Source organism: Sorex fumeus, unplaced genomic scaffold, assembly GCF_029834395.1.
Source record: "Sorex fumeus unplaced genomic scaffold, SorFum_2.1 ptg000007l, whole genome shotgun sequence".
In the NCBI taxonomy this organism is placed as follows: domain Eukaryota; kingdom Metazoa; phylum Chordata; class Mammalia; order Eulipotyphla; family Soricidae; genus Sorex; species Sorex fumeus.
This window is the reverse complement of record NW_026606064.1, coordinates 24,644,535-24,664,655: the sequence shown is the minus strand read 5'-3', so window position 1 is coordinate 24,664,655 and position 20,121 is coordinate 24,644,535. Positions and strand designations below refer to the sequence as shown.

General features: G+C 35.3%; 1 protein-coding gene across 1 annotated transcript in view; it reads right to left on the bottom strand.

Moving 5' to 3' along the window:
• DCDC1 (doublecortin domain containing 1) overlaps positions 1-20,121 on the bottom strand; it is a 509,452-nt gene that overhangs the window by 34,426 nt on the left and 454,905 nt on the right. The window contains 7 exon segments of the mRNA XM_056135538.1: positions 2,955-3,056; positions 3,764-3,916; positions 7,840-8,041; positions 9,482-9,685; positions 11,227-11,415; positions 17,279-17,449; positions 19,595-19,688. Of these exon segments, the coding sequence (XP_055991513.1) occupies positions 2,955-3,056; positions 3,764-3,916; positions 7,840-8,041; positions 9,482-9,685; positions 11,227-11,415; positions 17,279-17,449; positions 19,595-19,688 (1,115 nt within the window).

Genomic DNA, 20,121 nt, shown 5'->3' with positions numbered 1-20,121 from the left:
ATTATAAACATTTTTTAAAAGAATGTAGAACTTGTGGCTTAGTCATTTTTGCTTTTGTGCCTCAAGTTTCTGGAAATAAATTGAGCATAAAAATAAGTAGTAGCAATTACTTTTCAGAGAAATCAGAATTCTATCTACTCAATAAGCATTCACATGCAATTTATGATGGGATTTTAAACATAACTGAATCAATTGACCAAATGAGTCAAAATGCCATTAAGTGACTTGTTATGAAGAAATCCAGAACAGTATTGAAAAAAACCTTAACATAAAAGTATGTTGAATACACTTCTTAGTGAATTCTATCCAAAAAAGTACAAATAGAATTAATGTATGACACATAAATTCTTATGGGTAATATTTCAATAATATTTTATTTAAAATGCATTTAGAACATTAAATTATTGCTCAACTAAAGAGAGTTCAGCAATAGTTTATTATTTATAGTATTGAGAGTCAGGAATAAAATATAAGAGGAAAAAAGTCATGCATTATTTGGTTTTATAAATTTATAAATTCCAGTGGGTTAGAGAAAATTAATGCATTTGAATTATAATTTTCATAAAAAGACACAATGTTCATCACAAAGTATTTAATTTGGGGGAAGGATTTTATAATAATTATGTATGTCTGAGAGAATAACAAGTTGAAATGAAGTAAAATATATCAATACTGTATTTCCTATTTTCTAATACTTTTTCATAGATTGTTTTATTTTATATGGATCATGGGAGAAATTCAGAACATGTGAGAGTGATGCTGTATTTTACAATTCAGATCTCACCTGGACATCTTCTTATACCCTCCTTTATAAGGCACCAACCATGGCATACTTTAATCTGTTCCTAGAAAGATAAGTACACCTCCCTTTGGATTTCAGTTTACAGATCCACTTTATTCTCATGTAATTTTGGTGAATTTTTTTGGGGGGGGCACACTAAGCGATGTTCAGGCTTACTCATAGCTCTGTACTCAGAAATTACTCCTGGAGATTCTTGTGGAACCATATGGGATGCCGGGATGGAACCTTGCTTGGCCAGAGGCAATGCAAACTGCCTACCCAATGTACTATCTATCCAGGCACCCAACCCCCAAAATTAAATGCTCCAACACTGTACTTATAGATAACATGGTGCTACTTTGTCCTGGTCTGGCATTCTTTAATTTTATTCATCAGTTTTTTAGAGACTAAATAGGAAAATGGACTGCATTTTCAGAAGCCTTACATTAATATTTATTGAGTATTTATATGCTAGGTCTGTAGAAAATATTCGACACTTGCTACATGATAATAAAAATTCATATTATGATTAATATTAGCAATAATAATGCCAACAAATTAAATGCAAAATTAACTTAGCAGAGTATTTTGTGCATAGTATATGCTGCATAAACATTTATTGCACTTACGAATAGATATAATAATTGAAAATAATTACTCCAGTAACTGCATATACCCACCCTTATATCTAATTTTTAGGAGTGTACAGTCCAACAAGGATTTCAATGAACTAATTCTTATAACTCCAACCTCCAACAACTAGAAAAGGTCTTCATTAGAATTTTATAAGCAGATATTTTATGTGCATATTTTATATTCCTTTTATACTATTTTTATAAGTATATATTAATTCATTCTTATAGCAAAAAGAATTTCTGTTTGTCTACAGAAAAAAGGTTTATCAAAGTACTAAATTTTAAGAAACGTGCTCAATGGATCTGTCTGATCAAATAAGAGTGTTTTCAACAGAGATACTAGTAGGTATAGAGAGTTGAACTTTAAATAATTTTTAAACACCTAACTAAATAAAAGTAGAAAGCATGTTATAAAATCTGAATTTAGGAAAACTCTATACAGCAAGTACTATTTTGAGTAATTTCTCTCTATTGATTTGACTTGATACAGTAATAGAACTTAGAAAATTCACTAGAGCTAAATGATTGAAACTCCATTCATTCTATAATTAAAATATTCTACAACTGATGGAAGTAAAAAGAAGGTTGCCAAATTTATTATGTAACGTGAAATAGATGATCACACATCACATGAGTGGTAATTAAAATAATGGGAAGAGAGAACTAATAGATGAGAAGTTCCAGGTTATTGTGGTTCCAGGTTAATGTGGTTCCAAAACCACATTATCTTTTACCTGAAATATTAAGGAAGGAATTTGGGGAGAAATAACAATTTTTTAAAAGTATAGAATGAAAAGGAGCAATGTAAGAACGCAGAAGAGAGAAGAGCAATCTAAGAATGCAGGAGAGAGAAGTGCTTGAGGCAGAAATAACTGGATCATGTCAAAGATTCAGAGTGAAGAAAGTGTTAATATGTCTGGGGGACTGGAAAAAGAAAGTCTGAGTAAGTAGAATGAAGTGGGATAAAAGAAAAAACTTACAGAGAACCAAATCATAAGGGCCACAGAAATTTCAGCCTTGGACCAAGAGATAGTTCGGGGTTAAGGTTCTTGCTTTGCATCTTGCCTTTCCTGATTTGATTCCCTCGTGCCACAAACAAAAAAAGAGAGAGGGAGTGGGAGAGAAAGAGGAAGAGAAATAGAACAGAGAAAAAATGGAAAGAGAAAGGGAGAAAGGGAAAAGGAAGAAAGATGGAAACAGAGAGAAATTCTGCCACATGACATTATGATCTATGATATGAGTAGCCATTTTTAAATACTGATATATATCAGCACCAATCTGGGAATAGCCCTGAGCATTTCCAGGTGTGTGCCTCCACCCCCTACCACCAAACACTAAAAAATAACAAATACAAAAACAGCACTGAAATATATATATATGTATAAATATATAAAGTTTTAGACTTAACTGACTTTTTCAATATAATAATTATTTAGCAATTAGTTACTTATCTGGTGTCTAAGGACAGAAAAATAATCTACTTATAAATTGATTTTACAAGTGGAATTAAGCATGATGATATTTTATTACATACTGACCTTTCAACTGTCTCCTTATATGTTTCATGGTCTCAAGATCAGTCAAAATTTTGTCCTTTTTTAGCCAGTTCTGTTTTTCTAATTTTTCTGCTTTCTTCAAAGCTAGATTTTTTTTAAAAAAAAAAACCATAATACTTTATCTTGAATTCTTAATCAACAGCAATTTGTCATGTAAGTCAATAATTTATAAAGAACGTTCTGTTCCAAGAAATAGATTTAAATAGAAACAAGTAATTAAAAGGTAAGGGTCATTAAAAGAAATCTTATTTAAGAGATGACAGGGTTTAAAGCATGTTTTTAAAGAACTGAGGGTGGAGGGAAAGAATAAAGCTGAGTTATTATATAGATTTACCATATAAAATAGCCATATTTCATTTGTGCTTCCACAAACTATTTGGAGGTGATGAAAGTCTGGCTTGGAACCATTCATTTTTTAAGCATGCACCTATTGCCTAAAGGGTGCAATTCTTAAAAATGAAAATGTGCAGACAGGTTGTCTTCAGTGTGAATTAAACTCATTTGTTATTTTATAATGTATACCATTATTTTCAGCCTCCTATACCAAGGATCTCTTTATCAACAAAATGAGAACATTTTCCTGTGCATAATACTCCATTCTAGTAAGAAAAATTGTAGATGATTAAGTAGTAGCTATCCTGTGCACATGTAAGTTGATGGACTTCTTGTTCTTTGCAAATATGGGTTGTTATTAGGTTGACATCATATGCATTTAATTCATTTTCTTAGGCTGACATAAAATTCATTTTTTTATATTTTATACAACTGAAAAATAAAAAAAAATGCCTTACCATTTGGAGATATGAACGGTTCACCACAAGATACCCAGATGGCAATAGGATTTCTGAGAATGAGAGTGAGCAAAGACTTATCCATACCAACAAAACTATCAGATGTTGCAAACTTTGGAAATAATGTATTCTTTGCTTTCATTTTCAGGTTTTCTGGGAAATAAATAAAACATTTACCATTACTCAATAAATAATGAGTAAATTAGCTTACTGAATTCATTTGTTTATTCAAAATATTTCATTTCTTAAAGACTTGATTTTAATCAAAACCTGGTGCTACAAAACCCAGATACCAACACATAAATATAACCTGAAACTTCATGTGCATTCAAAGAATGTAAACTACTCTGAGTTTAAGTGCAGATTTTAATTTCTTTCCTACATTTAATTTAGTTCTGAGAGAAGTATGAAGTGGATTACAAAAATATCTAGTTTGATAAATCTAGATACAGTTTATTGTTAAAATAAAGATATAAGAAAATCACATTATTGAGGAGAGTATAGGAGGGGCCCAAACCTAAAGTTTAATTGTTGAAAGACATAAACTCAAATGCTTCAGCAATCTCATCTTTAAATGAATAATCATTTGATCACTTGACTTCCCGTTAATCATCGATTTGCTCGAGCGGGCGCCAGTAATGTCTCCATTTGTCCCTGCCGCGTGCTAGTGTAGCCCAATGGCGAATATTCGTTCTAGGAACACGAAGAGCCTCAAACCGATCGTTCAGGGTCTTGATGAAGAAGTCTGACCATCTGGTAGGTGGGCGGCCACGCGGTCTTTTGACATCCCATGGAATCCAGTCGGTAACGGCTCTAGTCCAGCGGTCGTCTCCGATTCTCATTAGGTGTCCAGCCCATCTGATTTTTGACGCCTTGGCAAACAAGACAGCGTCCCTGATTCTTGATCATCGAAGGAAGTCAGAACTCCGGGTTCTTTCTCTCATTTGAGTGAAACATGATACTCCTAGCATAGCTCTTTCTCTTCCTCTTTGGGAAACCTGAATAGCATTCTCATCCTGTTTGCATAGGGCCCAGGTCTCTGAGGCATATGTTAATGCAGGAAGAACAGTGGAATCTAAGCGATGTGCCCGGAGCCGGAGGTTCTTCGTCCTCTTAGCTATTTCTTCGACATTCTTGAAGACGTTCCAAGCTGCTCTCTTCCTCCTGCGCAACTCAGGTGCCAAGTCATTCATCATGTTGACTTCTTGACCTAGGTACACATAACTGTTGCATTCGGAGATGGTTGTTCCGTTGAGAGCGAATGGGGCATCAGGAACGAGGCTGTTTCTCATAAACATTGTCTTTGTAACATTCAGCTGTAGTCCTACCTTTCCATACTCACGGTCAAAGTCGGCCAGCATTTGTGCCGCTTGGCTGATGTTTGGTGTTATTAAAACAATGTCATCAGCAAAGCGGAGGTGGTGTAATTGCCGACCATCTATCTTCACTCCCATTCCTTCTCATTCCAGTCATCGCAAGATGTTCTCGAGGGTGGCACTGAAGAGTTTTGGTGAAATGGTATCACCCTGCCGAACCCCTCTCTTGACATTATGAATAATAATATTATAATATTATTAAATGAATAATAATATTTATATTACTTATCTTACGGGCACATTAAAAGAAAAGTTTCATTAGGAATAAGCTCCTAAGGAACATAGATGGAAAAAAAAATTCTCAGTGAACTAAATCTAACAGTATATTAAAGGGATCATGCAACATGACCAAGAAGAGTTCATTCAAGGGATGCAAGAATGGTTCAATATATGAAAATCAATGCACAAAATCCAGAACAAAAGGAACAAAATCCTTTCAACAAAAAGAAAGACAAAAAAGCATACTGTCATACCACATTTCAGTAAAGGTTTTTGACAAGATAAAAATATTCTCACTAAAATGGAGTTAATGGAATATAATTCAAAATAGTAAGGGCATTATATGACAAAACACCATTAATGAATGCAATGGTGGAAATGGAAAGCTTTTCCACTAAGACCAGAAACATACTATCACTACTGTTATCTAACATAACATTGGAAGTCTGATGCAATTGGAAGTGATAGAAATCAGGCAAGAGAAGGAAACAAAAGAGCTCAGAAATAAAGGAGAAGAAAAATTTCTATTTCTGAGTATAATATAATGCTTATAAGACCCTAAAGCTTCCACTAAAAAAATACTACAACTAATAGACCAATATAGCAAAGTGGTATATAACCAATATATAAAAATTTGCTGTATTTCTATATATAAACAACAAATGAAAAAATAAAGAAATAAATCTCATTTAGAATTTCATTAAAAAGTATTAAATACCTAGGAATAACTTAAGGGAGGTAAAAGATTTCTAAATCAAAAGCTACAGATTGTTGTTAAAATAAATAGAAAGTATGTGGATATGGAAAGGTATTTCACACTCATGAATTGGAAAAATTTAACATTGTAAAAATGACCATTCCACACAAAGCATTATGTGAGTCAATATTATTAAATTCAATGAAATCCCTATCAAAATATCAATTACTATTTTAAGCAAATAGAAATATTTTCACCAGAACAGATCCATAATAGCCAAAGCAATACCGAGGCAGAGGGGAAGAAAAGATGACATCATGCCCCGTTACTTCAAATTTTATTACAAAGATACAATAATTAAAACAATATAGTATTGAAATCAAAATACAACACAAATCAATAGAATAGAATTGAGAATTGTCATTAAATTGTAAATTGTAATATTAAATAAATAGAAAAGTACTGAGAATTGTAGCTAATTATGATAAAGGAACCAAGAGCACAAAATGAAGAAAGAAGCTTCAATAAATGTGCTGGGAAAACTGTCTATCATATGTAAAAAATTAAACTGGATCACTATCTTACATAATGAAAAATAAGTGAAATTTTGCATACAATAGTGACAATATTTATTAAACACTGATAAACACCTACAAGGCACTGTGATTTAGTAATAAACACAGGTATATACTTATAAAACATTAATATTTATGTATTTAAATATGATAAATTAGGTAAATATTTTCACATGAGTATTCACATTGCTATAAATTTATTCATTTGGTCTTCTGAAAGGCTTCAGTTAATGACAATCACAAAGAAGAAAATGAGGTATAGAGAGTCTATGTAACTTGCTCAAGATCATTCAGCTAGCAAGTAACAACTCGGATTTGAATCCTACTATTCTTATCCCAAAATTCAAGTTCTTAACATCAAAATTAATACAGTCAACATATAATCAGTGGAAACTTGAGAAGGCTTCTGGATCATTACTACCAAGACTCTTAGTGAGGAGCTACTGGGGACACTTCCCTTGCCCTCAATGTGCTCATGAGCTAATATAAATCACAATCATAGAAACAAAAAAATCTGTAAAACTAAGTGGTAAGAGCGAAACATCTTTTGGAGCTTCTGTAAGTGTATAAAGGCAGCAGAGATGAGGAGCCACAAACATTAGTTGGAGGGGAGATGATATAACAGGGCACTTCAACTTCAAGTAGTAAGAAGACATTTACAATGAGAGTGTCCCACTTAAGTGACCTCCAGCTGGTTCTGACTTTGAGTGCAAAAGTCTCTCATGTTTCATAAAGTAGTTAAGATGACAAATATACTTTAAAAATTCTAGGTAATTCATTCATTTTTATATTCAAAATTTATTTTAAAAAATATTCCTACAATTTTTCAAGCTAAAATAATATGTGGGGACAGAAGAGATAGCTAAGATGCTAGCCTTGTTTGTGGCCAACCTTGCTTCAATCCCTGGCACCACATGGTCCCCTAAATCTCTCAGGTCTTTGCACTGAACTGCTAGCCCAGTTGGCTAAGATTTTCTAAGAGATCCCCCACTGCTACTATCCCTGAACACTATTTGGTGAACCCTCTGCCTCCCACCCCCCCAAAAAAAAATCAATAGATGAATTTCAATTATATTTTCAGAACAATCAAGTAAGGTCACTTTCTATGATCTTAAATTCTGAAAAAGGAGTCTGAATGAAAGCATCATATGTAATTTTATTATGAGCAAACATAAGTAGAATCGACTGACTGTTTATAATGTAACCAACCTTCTATACTGCTAGAGGCTTTCTCTTTTGTTCCAATAGCGGTTGCATATATTTTTCGTTCTTCAGAATTGGTCTGAACGAATGATGCATCTAGAGCCCAAAGAACCAAATCACGCAAAGAAAGGACCATGGTTCCATCTTTGGTATATATTCTGGAGGCTGCTCTAGCAAGACCAAGTTGTTCCGTACATTCTGTAAGAAGCTAGATAACACATTAACAAGAATTGAGAGGGAACCATGGCAGAACTGGGAATAAACATGAAGAACTTCTTATTCTAGAGATACAAGTTAATCCTCTAATGAAAGAAAATAGAAAGTTGAATAACTGTCAATTTATTTAGAGAAAATTTTTGCTATTTGTTTACCCTGCCTAGTCTCACAACATGAGTTCAATCTGGCAGTGAAATCTCAGCTCCAGAAATTAACAAGCTGCTGACAGATGTTTATATAATTTATTAGCAAAGGATTTCTTAAGAAATGCCCAAACTAGAAATTCATTTTATTTTTTCTTGTTTTGTAAGATATAAAAGTATTGTGATACTTCATAATGATGAGCTGCTTTAAAATAAATGAGTACCTGGATATATTTTTTAAAACTAACAACAGGCACAATTAATACTTCCATTTTGCACACAGAAAAACAGAATGAAAGGTTAATACTTTGCCTTAGACTACAAAATCAGCTGTGGATCTCAGGATAAATCCTGGAGTTACTCAGGATTTTTTTCTTAGTCCATGGAAAATAATATTATATTTTAAAAAATCTATAGGGGCTGGAGTGATAGCACAGCAGGTAGGGTGTTTGGCTTGCATGCAGCCAACATGGCCGATACAGGTTCGATTCCCAGCATCCCATGTGGTCCCCCGAGCACCGCCAGGAGTGATTCCTGAGTGCATGAGCCAGGAGTAACCCCTGAGCATCACCGGGTGTGACCCATAAAGCAAAAAAAAAAATCTACTTGTAGTCAACCAAAGAGGAAAATAAACGAGCACAAATGCTTGCAAGAACATCTCTAGAATCTATTCATTTTGTACTTAAAACTGCTGTAAAATATGTCATTAAAATACTGATCAGACTGGGTTGCTCAGACAACCATCAAGTGATGGAAGGAAAGAATTGGGCCTTTTAGGGTCTCTGCTTTTCTGGAGACCATGAGGAAATAGTCTATAACTCAGATCACATATTCCTCCCAGCAAATTCTTCTGCTTCTTCATAGTGAAAGTGAAATCCTGTCAATCAACAAGCACTCAGATAGCCTGGATAACCAATGAGGTGACATCTCTTAGAATAAGAGATGGCCCACAACTTGAATCCGAGATGGAAAGGGCGACCCAATGGCATATTTTACCACAAAGAGAAGACCATCTTTTTAATTCTGTTTTCCCTCTGCTTTTATGTATCTTTGCTCTGGAGTCAATCTAAAAACCATATACTGCTTCCTCCTTTTTCTCAGTCCGTATCAAAGAAACACATTCAAGTTGACTGTCTCAAGAAAACAAAGATTCAGATCTTGTCAGCACGAATCAGAGACACCGTAGAGAAACATTTATAGCTCGGTCCACTGTTCTTTTCTTGTCAGAAGAATCACTGTTATCATTATCTCTGAGAATTCAAGAAGCATTTAAGAGACTGGCCACTTACCATGGGGAATGTTCTAGCCACAATTAACTTCCCGTTTTGATATCCATCTCCATTTCTGTAAGCCATTATTTTCACCGCCTTCTGGTGCGTAGCTGCCATGCCACTCTGAGTCACAGCTCGTGTGCAGGTCTTCATCCGTAAAGATAACAGTTTTTCCTCATAATAGCTTAGTGTTTTCTCAGCCTCATAAGAAGATAAATCAGCCTGATTTAAAAAAATAAAATAGAACTATATGAACATTTTAACCTGGATTATTTTAGTACAGTTGAGGCTCTTAATTTCATACAGTTGAAGGTGACATTTTGCAAAGCTCCCTTCATGTGCTGTGGGTATCAGAGGCTGTGGTGGGTGGCTGTTGGGTCAGAATCCCTCATTCTCTCTCCAGCCCTGTGATGGGCCTCTAGGTTTTGCATTCCTTGCCTTCTCCTTTCTAGCATCTCCTGTTACAGGAGATGGGGAAGAAGAAAGCCAGAGTCAGAGATTCTGGGTTTGGAGTGATGGACTCTCAGTGTAGATCATCTTTTACCTTTCTGACTTGAGGATGAGGCGACCATATGGGGACAGACATAGAACAGAAAGGGAGATGGTCATGCGAGCAGGGAGCATCTTGCTGTGCTTTCCCTTTCTGTCCTTCCTCAGGCTCCTGCCATGAGGAAAAAGCTCTGAAATACCGGGGCACTGGGCGTTAAGGAAAGACAAGTGCCTTCCAGTGACTATAGGACCTAATTCTTTCTCCCTCAGAGCTATTGTTTCAGTGACATCTATTACAACCTGTTACTACCAGGAACAACCCCTGCAACTACCTGAGCTGCCAAGTATCAGGCTTCGGAGAGAGGAGAGTGGTCTAAGAATGGGGCAGGCAAAATCTGAAAAAAAAAGCACCCAATGGGACGGTTCCCCTATCCCTTTAGGATCATTCCTTTTCCTATACATCTGTGTAAGTTCTCTTTAGCCCCTCTCACTTGAAGCCTGAAGAAAAGGATTTTGTAATGCTGCCATCTTTGTTTTATTTTTGTCCAGTTTTTATTTAGGCTCTGTGATTTATAATACTGTTGATGACAGAGTTTTATGCCTACAATGTTCCAGCACAACACTCACCCCACTGTCAGCAACCCTCCACTAATCTCCAGGTCCCCTCCGATGTCCCCAACTCCTGTGGCAAATTACTTTTTTTAAAACTTTAATTGACACACTCTGGGTCACATATTTACAATAGGAAGGCAGCTGAGAAATTATTTGTTTCTTTATGAGTTATAAACAGTATTAGACATGGACAAACGATTCAGGCAGCCCACTTCAATAGCCATTACCAAACAGTATGTTAAAATCTGCCTAAATGTTCCAAACTCGTTAAAGAGTTTACCCTTTGCAAGTAGCAAAACAAATCCACTCCATTAAGTAAAGGTTAGCAGCTAGTTTCTTTTCAAAAAGGTACTTTCTTTTCAAAAGCAACAGAGAGAGTAGAAGGTTTTTGAAAGTAGAGTCAGCAGTTGATGATTAAAGCCGTAGAGTGCCCGATTAACTTCAAAGAGTATATCAAACCATTATAGTAGACAAAGTCTTTTAAATTACAACAGGGAAAAGGAAATCAACTCAGGTGGAAGGAGAGGTGAAGGTGCTTTAGAGGAAGATGGATAGGATGAGTGGAAATGAACTTGAATGAGAGGCAGATAATGCACCAAAGTTTCCTAAATGTTGTCATATAAGCAAAGTTTTTCATAAGCACAGCTCAGATCACTACTCACCTTGGCCACACTGATAGCCTTAAAAGGCCCTCTTGAGAAGGTCTTCTGGGTCCTGAAACTGGAGGCACAAAGGAATGACACCCCTGGAGGTAACGGTTTTAGTCCCTTCTCTGCTCTAGCGAATTGTGCACAAGCCAAACACAGCATTATTTTTTTCTTTCCAGCAGTAGTTGAAAGAAAGTAGTATCCCTAAAAAGAGGGACGAAGATGTTTTTATATAAGAACATCTTAATTATGACAGCATTTTGGTGGAACAGTCTGCAGTACAAATAAAGCACTTTCGTAAGTCACAAATGCCAAATTTAAAATCTTAACATGAGTACATTATTTTGTTCTTTACAAATTCTATAAAAACATATCTTCAAATTCCATTGACTTAAAAAAGCTTAGAGGCAATGACAAATCAATATCACTGGGCATTGCTTGCATCCACAGTTGAATTTTTAATAGGAATTTCCAGTTCTGGATTTGAAACAAGAAATATCAAGATAAGCAAAGGGTGCATTGTAGTATCCAGAAAGAAATAGAGCCATCTCATCCAAGATTATAGAAACTAAGTCGAAAAAAATTCAAGAACAAACATGAAGTCATCTTCACTAGCCAAATGGGGCTGCTTTGTAATAACAAAAAGAATGAAATTGAAATTCTTTTAACATGTTTGAATACATAAACTCCTAGGCGTTCATAATGGTGCTGAAGATATTGTAAAAGTCACTGTCTCTGTCCATCCAGAACTATCTCTCCAACTATCATTGACTTAGTGATCCCTTCTCTACTCCAGTTGCCTTTTTCCCCAGCTCATGATATCCTGCCATCCCTGAAAGCCATATATTTTTAGTTGTCAAATACGTAGTTTCAGAGGCAAGGTTTTCTCTTACATCATACTTTCAGCTAATAAATGTGAAGATGATATGACAGAATTAGAGAAAACTGACCTCTGGTAAGCTCCTACTGAAATTATTGACTTAAAGAAAACCAAAGGGAAACACTGGATAAAAAGTCACTGATGAAAAAAATTTTAATGCAGGATTTGGTTATAGTCACTTACTCGGATCCCTGTTTAAGAACAAAGCACTGGAGAGCTAAAGATTATAGTACAGCTGGTAAGACCCTTGCCTTGCTGGCAACCAACCCCGGTTCCAATCCTAATAACATACATCTCAGGGGCCTTCTCTGATCGCTAGTGAGTAAGTACTACCCCATCCTATCCCCCACCAAAATAACAACATATAGAGAACTGGACCAATGAATTACTGTTGATTCGTTAGATGTAATAAAGGGAGAATTATTGTGTAAGAAAAATATTACCAGTATATGTACAAGTTTGGAGTGAAAATGACAGTATGCCTGGAAATGGTCAATGTTGTTAATCATTGGTTACAGTTGAATTTGAATGAGCATATGAGAATCCATAGGAGTATTCTCTTTACTAACGCACTGCATGAAAATTTCCATGAAAGTCCTATATTTTCCATAAAATTTTAGACAGTTATGTATAGAATCTTGAATTTGCTTTGTTACCCAAAAAAATGAAACTTTTTAAACAGCCAAAATGAATATTGCTATTCTCAAATTACAGCTAAGATAACAAAAGCTCAAAGGGAAATTTTTATATATTCTCAACCCAAATAGTATTGGCAGGGCTATAAAATGAACATGACTTCTGATTCCAAGGCATTGGATTTTTCACATTTGTCACATCATTTCAACTCTGCCCTGTAAGTATGTAAAACTATCTGAATTCAAAGCCAATATTCAGATAGTTCTTTTGGAGATATAACTCTTAAATTCTAATGTCGATTTGTCTATATATGCACATATGATTTCCATTTTTCCTACAGATTACGGGAAGACAGAAAATTAAACTATCCACTCTCAGGTAGAATCGAATGAATATTATATGCAGAATAATTTGCATGGAAAAACTGTACTTTATGATGAATTGTGTGCCAATTATTTTCCTTATTGCACAGGAGACGTTATTGAAAGCATTCAAAAAAAGTATTCTTCATTCATTAAGAAATAAATACCCATGACTTGGTACAGTCATTTTGCTGGTTCCTGAATTGTTTTGTTTTTGCAATGATGAGTGCACACAGTGTAAACTGGAGTTTTGGTTAATTCATTCACAGTTAATGCAACTCTGAAAATGCTGATGAAAATGAAAATGCAGTATATTTTGGTAGTTTCCAAGATTAGGCTATGCCTGCAGGATGCAAACAGATTTTAAAAGTCCAGTAAGTCAGCTGCTAGCTCTATTTACACAGAATATCAATTTCTTTGATTATTTTTTTCTCTATGAAATCACTGATTGAAATGACTAACTTGTTTTGTTGATTTGGTCTCATAAATAGTCTATGACAATGGCACTGGTCAACAATAATTATTATTAAATGCATATGACCAATTTGATTATACAATTACTTTCATCATTAATATGCTATTATCATTTATATATTTATTCATCATATAATTTACCATTTAAATGAGCTATTATATGTAAAAAGCACTAACATAATATTTGGTATCTAATATGGATATGAATATGTAATTTTGATGCACATAATATTTACTTGATATTAGTTTTACTTTCCTAAAATACACAAGCCAATGTGTCTAGGTTAAAATACAAAGTTTATTCTGTTATTCTTTTTGCTGTTTTGCTGTATCTGGATCAAACCTGGTGCCTCACACACACCAAGCAAGTGTCCTCCTATTCAGCTGCATTCCTGGCCCTAAAGAAGGAGCTGTCACCCTGTTTGTATATTGGATTTTTGGGAAGCCTAAGAATGCCCTAATTTTATAGAAAATTCGGGTCATATATGTACCTGGCGGGGGTGAACATTGGTAAAGAAGTCAAAGAAGACTGTCAAAGAAGTCAGTAACTCCATGTAGGTTAAGAATTAACCACTGACTCAAAGTATTTGTACAAGGTAAAGTTTCCCCAGCTCAGAAATATATTTTTCAAAAACCTGTCAATCCCAGGAATGATACATTATTATGCTCTTAAGATTAATTACATTAATTTCTAACAGATAAGCTATCATCTGACTATTGCAATGACAAATTATAATATTTTAGAACAAATAATCATTAAAACCTTGGAAGCTGTGTCTTAATTAGCATAAATCAAAGAACATCTTGATTATATGGTTCAAAAAATGACACCAAGTACCTATACTCAACTTCCACTATTAATGTCGAATATTTTAAAAAGATTAGACAGTCTAAATTTTTCACTGGAGTTTCTAAAATGCAAGAAACTTTTATTAATTTGTCGTTAACTACAGGGACCACTACTAATAGGGTTGTGGGGGTTGCATATGATGTCAGCATTACACATTTAACACATTTACCCTGCCATGTGACTCATATCCCTAACCTCAAACTGCAGGCAAAGTTCTACAGGGCCCAGAAACAGAATGTCAAAAAGACACAAGGTGAACACTAAATGCAAGGAACAAATAATAAGACTTGCATGGACCAAGAAATCGAAGGTGAAGATGCAGTAAGACTACCGTGTTTGGGGCTGGAACAATAGCACAGCGCATAGGGCATTTGCCTTGCACATGGCCAACCCGGGTTCGATTCCCAGCATCCCATATGGTCCCCTGAGAACCACCAGGAGTAATTTCTTAGTGCAGAGCCAGGAGTAACCCCTGTGCATCACCGGGTGTGACCCAAAAAGGAAAAAGAAAAAAAGACTACCGTGTTTGCTGCTAAAAAATACACGTGCTTGCTTGATGAAGACACTCAAAGTGACAATGGCACTGAAGTTCACGTAACAACTGTGGGAGATCGCCTGACTTTCAGATTTAGGAATTCATTTTTCAAAAAGAGTCATTTTATTATCTCTTAGGAATTCACGTGGAAGCACTTTCTATAGGAAGGAAAATGACAGAAAAACAAATGACCTTTAAACTGGAGACATGAGTTAAGACTTTGTCCATAGTTGACTCTAGTTTGATTGCTAACATCACAAATGGTACTTGAGCACAGCTCAGAATAGGGGAATGATGATTGGACAGGAAAGAAGGAGAAATTTTGAGATGTCAAAAGAACAAAACAAGAAGGGTCTTAGAGGCTTTTGTGTATATTATGATATTTTGACTTTCTATAGGTCAAGCAAGGTAGCCAGACACACTAGTATACAAATATTTCAAATATTTGTAAAGGATAATGTATGTAATTCCTTACTAATAAAAATTATAGACCCAAACTTATGAATCACTTCCTTTAGAAATTAGAATTATAGGGGTTGGGTCAATAGTACAGCAGGTAGGGCTCTTGCCTTGCATACAGCCAATCTTAGTTCAATATCCGGTATCCCATATGATCCACTGAGCCCTGTTAAGAATGATCTCTGAGCTTGGAGCCAGTAGTAAGCCCTGAGCACTGCTGAGTGTGACCCAAAAAATAAGCAAATGGAAGAAATCAGAATATTCATGCTTAGTCCATGCCTGGTAAAACATAATACAGTTCAAGTAATTTACAATCATTTGCACTTCAAAGAATTGTTTTTTCATCACAAAATGCCCAAGATCCTTATATAACTCCTAGTTCACTTCTTCCCCCACTATGGTCTCCCCCCACTGTTTGGTAATCTCAGTTTTATAATCCAAAGCAAGGTTTGTCATTGTCCAATATGATTTCCTTGTTTTGTTTCTTTGTATACCACAGATGAATAAAATCATCTTATATTTTCCCCCCTGTGACTTACTTTGTTTAACATTATGTCCCCATTTTATATCTAAGTTGCACTAATCCACCTGATCTCACCTTTTCTTATAGCGAAACAGTATTTCATTATGTATATATACCCCAACTTTATCATGCATTCAATTATAATTGGAAATTTAGATTGTTTTCATACTCGAGCTATTGTTGTAAGTGCTGCAAACTTTTAATTTGATGTAGTTCCTCTATTTCTGCTTTTGTTATCAGTGTCAATATAGTTAAACCATTAAAGACACCACTGAGGTCCATATTCTGAGCATTCTATCCTCAATACACTTTATGGACGATATCCACTTTGAATTAACTTTTGTGTATGGTGTGAGAAACAGATCCAGATATTTTATTTTACATATCACTCCAGTTTCCACCACACCACTTGTTGTAGAAGCTTTCCTTGTATCATTTACTGAGCCAACATCTTTGCCATAATTTAACTGCCCATAATGCTTAGGGTTCATCTCTGGGCTCTCAATTCTGTTCCACTGGTGTTTATTTTTGTACCACAGAGTTTTGATTACTATAGCTTTGTAGTAAAACTTAAAGTCAGGACATACAATATCTCTATCTTTGGTTTTGCAGAATAGCTATTCAGGAAGTTCTATGATGCCACAGATATTTTAGTAGAGTTTTGTTCTAAGTCCTGGAAGAATATCACTGAAATTTTGATGGAAATTGCATTGTATCTGTATAATGCTTTGGGTAAGATGCTCATTTTGACATGTTAATTCTTCAAATACATGAATATAAAATATCTTTGCAGGTGACATGAAAACATATATGGAAAACCCTAGAGACTCCACCAAAAACTCTATAGACAATAAATAACCTTTTGTATTTTACTATGCTTTCTGGAGTACTCTTACAGGTGGTGTGGAAGGCATCCCTATGGGAGAGCAGATATGTCTGATGTTCTTCCTCAGGCAAGTTGTAGTAAACTGATGATGAATCAAGGTGGTGCTAATGATAGGAAGCCATTAAAACAACACAAGCAGGGGCTGGAGCGATAGCACAGCGGGTAGGGTGTTTGCCTTGCATGCAGCCAACATGGCCAACACAGGTTCGATTCCCAGCATCCCATATGGTCCCCCAGCACCGCCAGGAGTGATTCCTGAGTGCATGAGCCAGGACTGACCCCTGAGCATCGCCGGGTGTGACCCCCCCCCCAAAAAAACAACACAAGCAGAGCTTCATTAACAAAAATCAGTATTCAATCTGAGCAAATACAGGATTTCTAGAAATTTTCCTGTATTATTAAATTATGTCCTCTTCTATATTTTATTGTTGTTGTTGTTCATAATAGAAAGAGAGCACTTACTGGTTGATCAATGTTTTCTTCTTTAATCACTGACGATGTACAAACACCAGCATAATTGGCTGCTGTGATTTCCTTATCCAGTACAGTGCTATGAAAGGCCTCAAAAGCTTTTTTATCTTCTATGTAATTCCACTTTTGATTGGAAGTTCCATTGTTATGTGGTTTGTATTTCTAAATAGAGAAAATGAAATATGAAAGAAAATAGAAAGGTTTCTAATTTGGCCATAATTAATCATAATTCAAGTATGCAGCAATAACTATTCATACATTTTAAACGTTTGTTAATAAACTGTCTTTGATTTTAAAAACTGGAATCACAAAATAGGTATTATCATTTTGTCTATTTGTTTTTTGAATTTGTGGATATTTATTTTACTAATCCACAGCACTTAAACATGTAGATTATTTCTAAGAGTTTCCTTATTATGAGAAAATAGCAACAAAAAGTCATTTATATGTTTATTTATTTGTTTGCTTATTTGTTTATACAAATCTTTGTGTAAAGGATTCCATAGAATAAGTTCCTTGAGGTGAATTTCTTATAAAGAACATAATTAATTTACAATATCAAATAAAACTTTATAGTTAAAATTCATTTCTAAAAAGGTTATTCTAGTTTACACATCCTCCCATAGGTTATGAAATAATTTGTTTTGCTCACACTCTGGTCAAAACATCCTAATTTAATTTAAAAAATAGTATACTGTTGATATTTTCACTTCACTGGTTATTAAGGAGGTTTAAAAATATAAATAAATTTAGCTTTATATGCAATAGAAAAGGCAGATTTGTTTTCATTATAAGACTTGGCTCAAGTAGAAATAATGAAATGAGTAGTTTCAATTGAACAGAATTTATCCAGTAGATTATTTCCAAGCGAACATATCATGACACCTCAAGGAACTTTATAATGAATAACACTTACTTTAGCAAGGAGAGATTGATGGCAAAGAGGAAAATAAATGAGTCTTAAGAATTGATTTAATAGGTCAGACAACAGAGCATCTCTCAGAGGTACGTAAAACCAAAGACTGTATTTCAAAGAACAGAAGGGGAGTCTAGTAACATTAACCTAACATGTCTCATTTTTATTATTTTACATGAAGTTTAATATTTTCTCATAAACTGCTTTGAGAAATAAAAATGAAACACTAGCAAAAAAATCTTGAAAGGTATTACAAATTACCTTGAGATCAAACTCATTTCATATAAAGTGGGAACCTTCAGGGGAAACATCCATATCTATAATTTTATGAAACTGATTAAGGTACTAAATTTGCACCTGCATGAGGTATTATCTCTCTGTGTTCTGTGCCAAAGAGGCGCCTGACAGGAAAGAATGGGATGTCAACAGACACTGCACTTCCAAGAAAAAACTTTCAGTCCATGTTTATCAACAGGATGGAGGACTTAATTAAGCTTGATATTTGTTCAGATTGCTCTGGCCCAATTTTGGATTCAGGACCTTCAAAACAAGTTGCCTCGTTGCTATTAGAAACAGAGAATAAAACATGTTATTGGGAGACAATAATATTTCTGCTCTACAACACAAAATGTTGAATGTGTGGGTTACACAAAAAGTAAATGCAGAATGAGGATGTTCCTTATTCCCCTAGACAAAAAAGCAAAGCAGCTATTTGTCTAGGACACCCCTTGGTAATAATAAAATGAAGATGACAGATAAATATGAAAAAAGAACTTGCCACGTCTCTGACCAAAAATAAATAAATAAATAAATTCCTATAAGACCAGAGTTCTCTAGAGTCTGCAAAAGTTATTTGGATGCTATACAAGAGTTTGCATAAGTATTTTAGAAGTGTTTTTTCAAACGAGTCTATAGAATAAATGCTGATGAGCTCAGCTCCTCCAGGAAGAAGGCTCTGACTCTGCTCTTTCCCTCCAGTTGTCAGGTAGGAGGGAATTAATATAAGACACCAAGCATTGAACATAAAGCAAGTGCATCTTTTAGCCATTCACCTGCTACATCCCAGGCACTCTTAACTGAGACGGGTTGGGTGCATGAATGCCAGAGAGATGATTTCTCATGCTTGCATTGGATTTCATTTAAGCAACTAGCATAGCTCCTGACATGCAGCAAGCCCACAATCACCATCTGTTGGACTCAACTAAATTAAGAGCTACAGGAACACACTCAATTTGAAGGCGAGGCAGACTATTGTAAATAATTTAACAGTGACATTCAAAAACAGGACTCAATAAACATTCTTTTACAATCTCTACAAAGAAGCATGGAACTTTACCTCAGTGTACCTGAATGAGCGGTGGTGATCACGTTTTAGTTGGTAGCCCTCTTACCTGAACAATAATAGGATAGCCACCATCTTGCTTTCTAGCCATTGTCATTGATACTGCCAGCACAAGGTCCGGGTTACTAACCAGGTGAAAGGTCCTTGGGGAAAAAAAGGATTAAGTATAGCACAAAAGTGCATGCTCAGATCAGAACTCCCTTTGTTCCCTTCATCCCTGTGCAGTTGCTCCGGCTCTTCCCAGGCTATTGCTGGGGCCAGGAATTGGGAATAAGGGGCTCCTCAACACTCCCACCCTTGCCTGGTGATCATCTGCTGTGGCACTTCCCAACAGAGCCTGCCACATGCTCCAGACCTTCTGCCACACCAACACCCTCCACATTCTTTGCTTTCTGGTTTGCTTGGTGGCCCCATACTTGGGTTCTAGAGGTTTGCTCCCTTCTTGACCAACTATCACAGACCGGGTCTGGCTAGGAAAACCAGCAGAGTTCTCTGTCATGCAGTAAACTCCAAGCAGTAAACTCTTCTCAGTGTGGTCTGCAGGTCAACATTGTGACCCAATTCCTAACTTGTCCT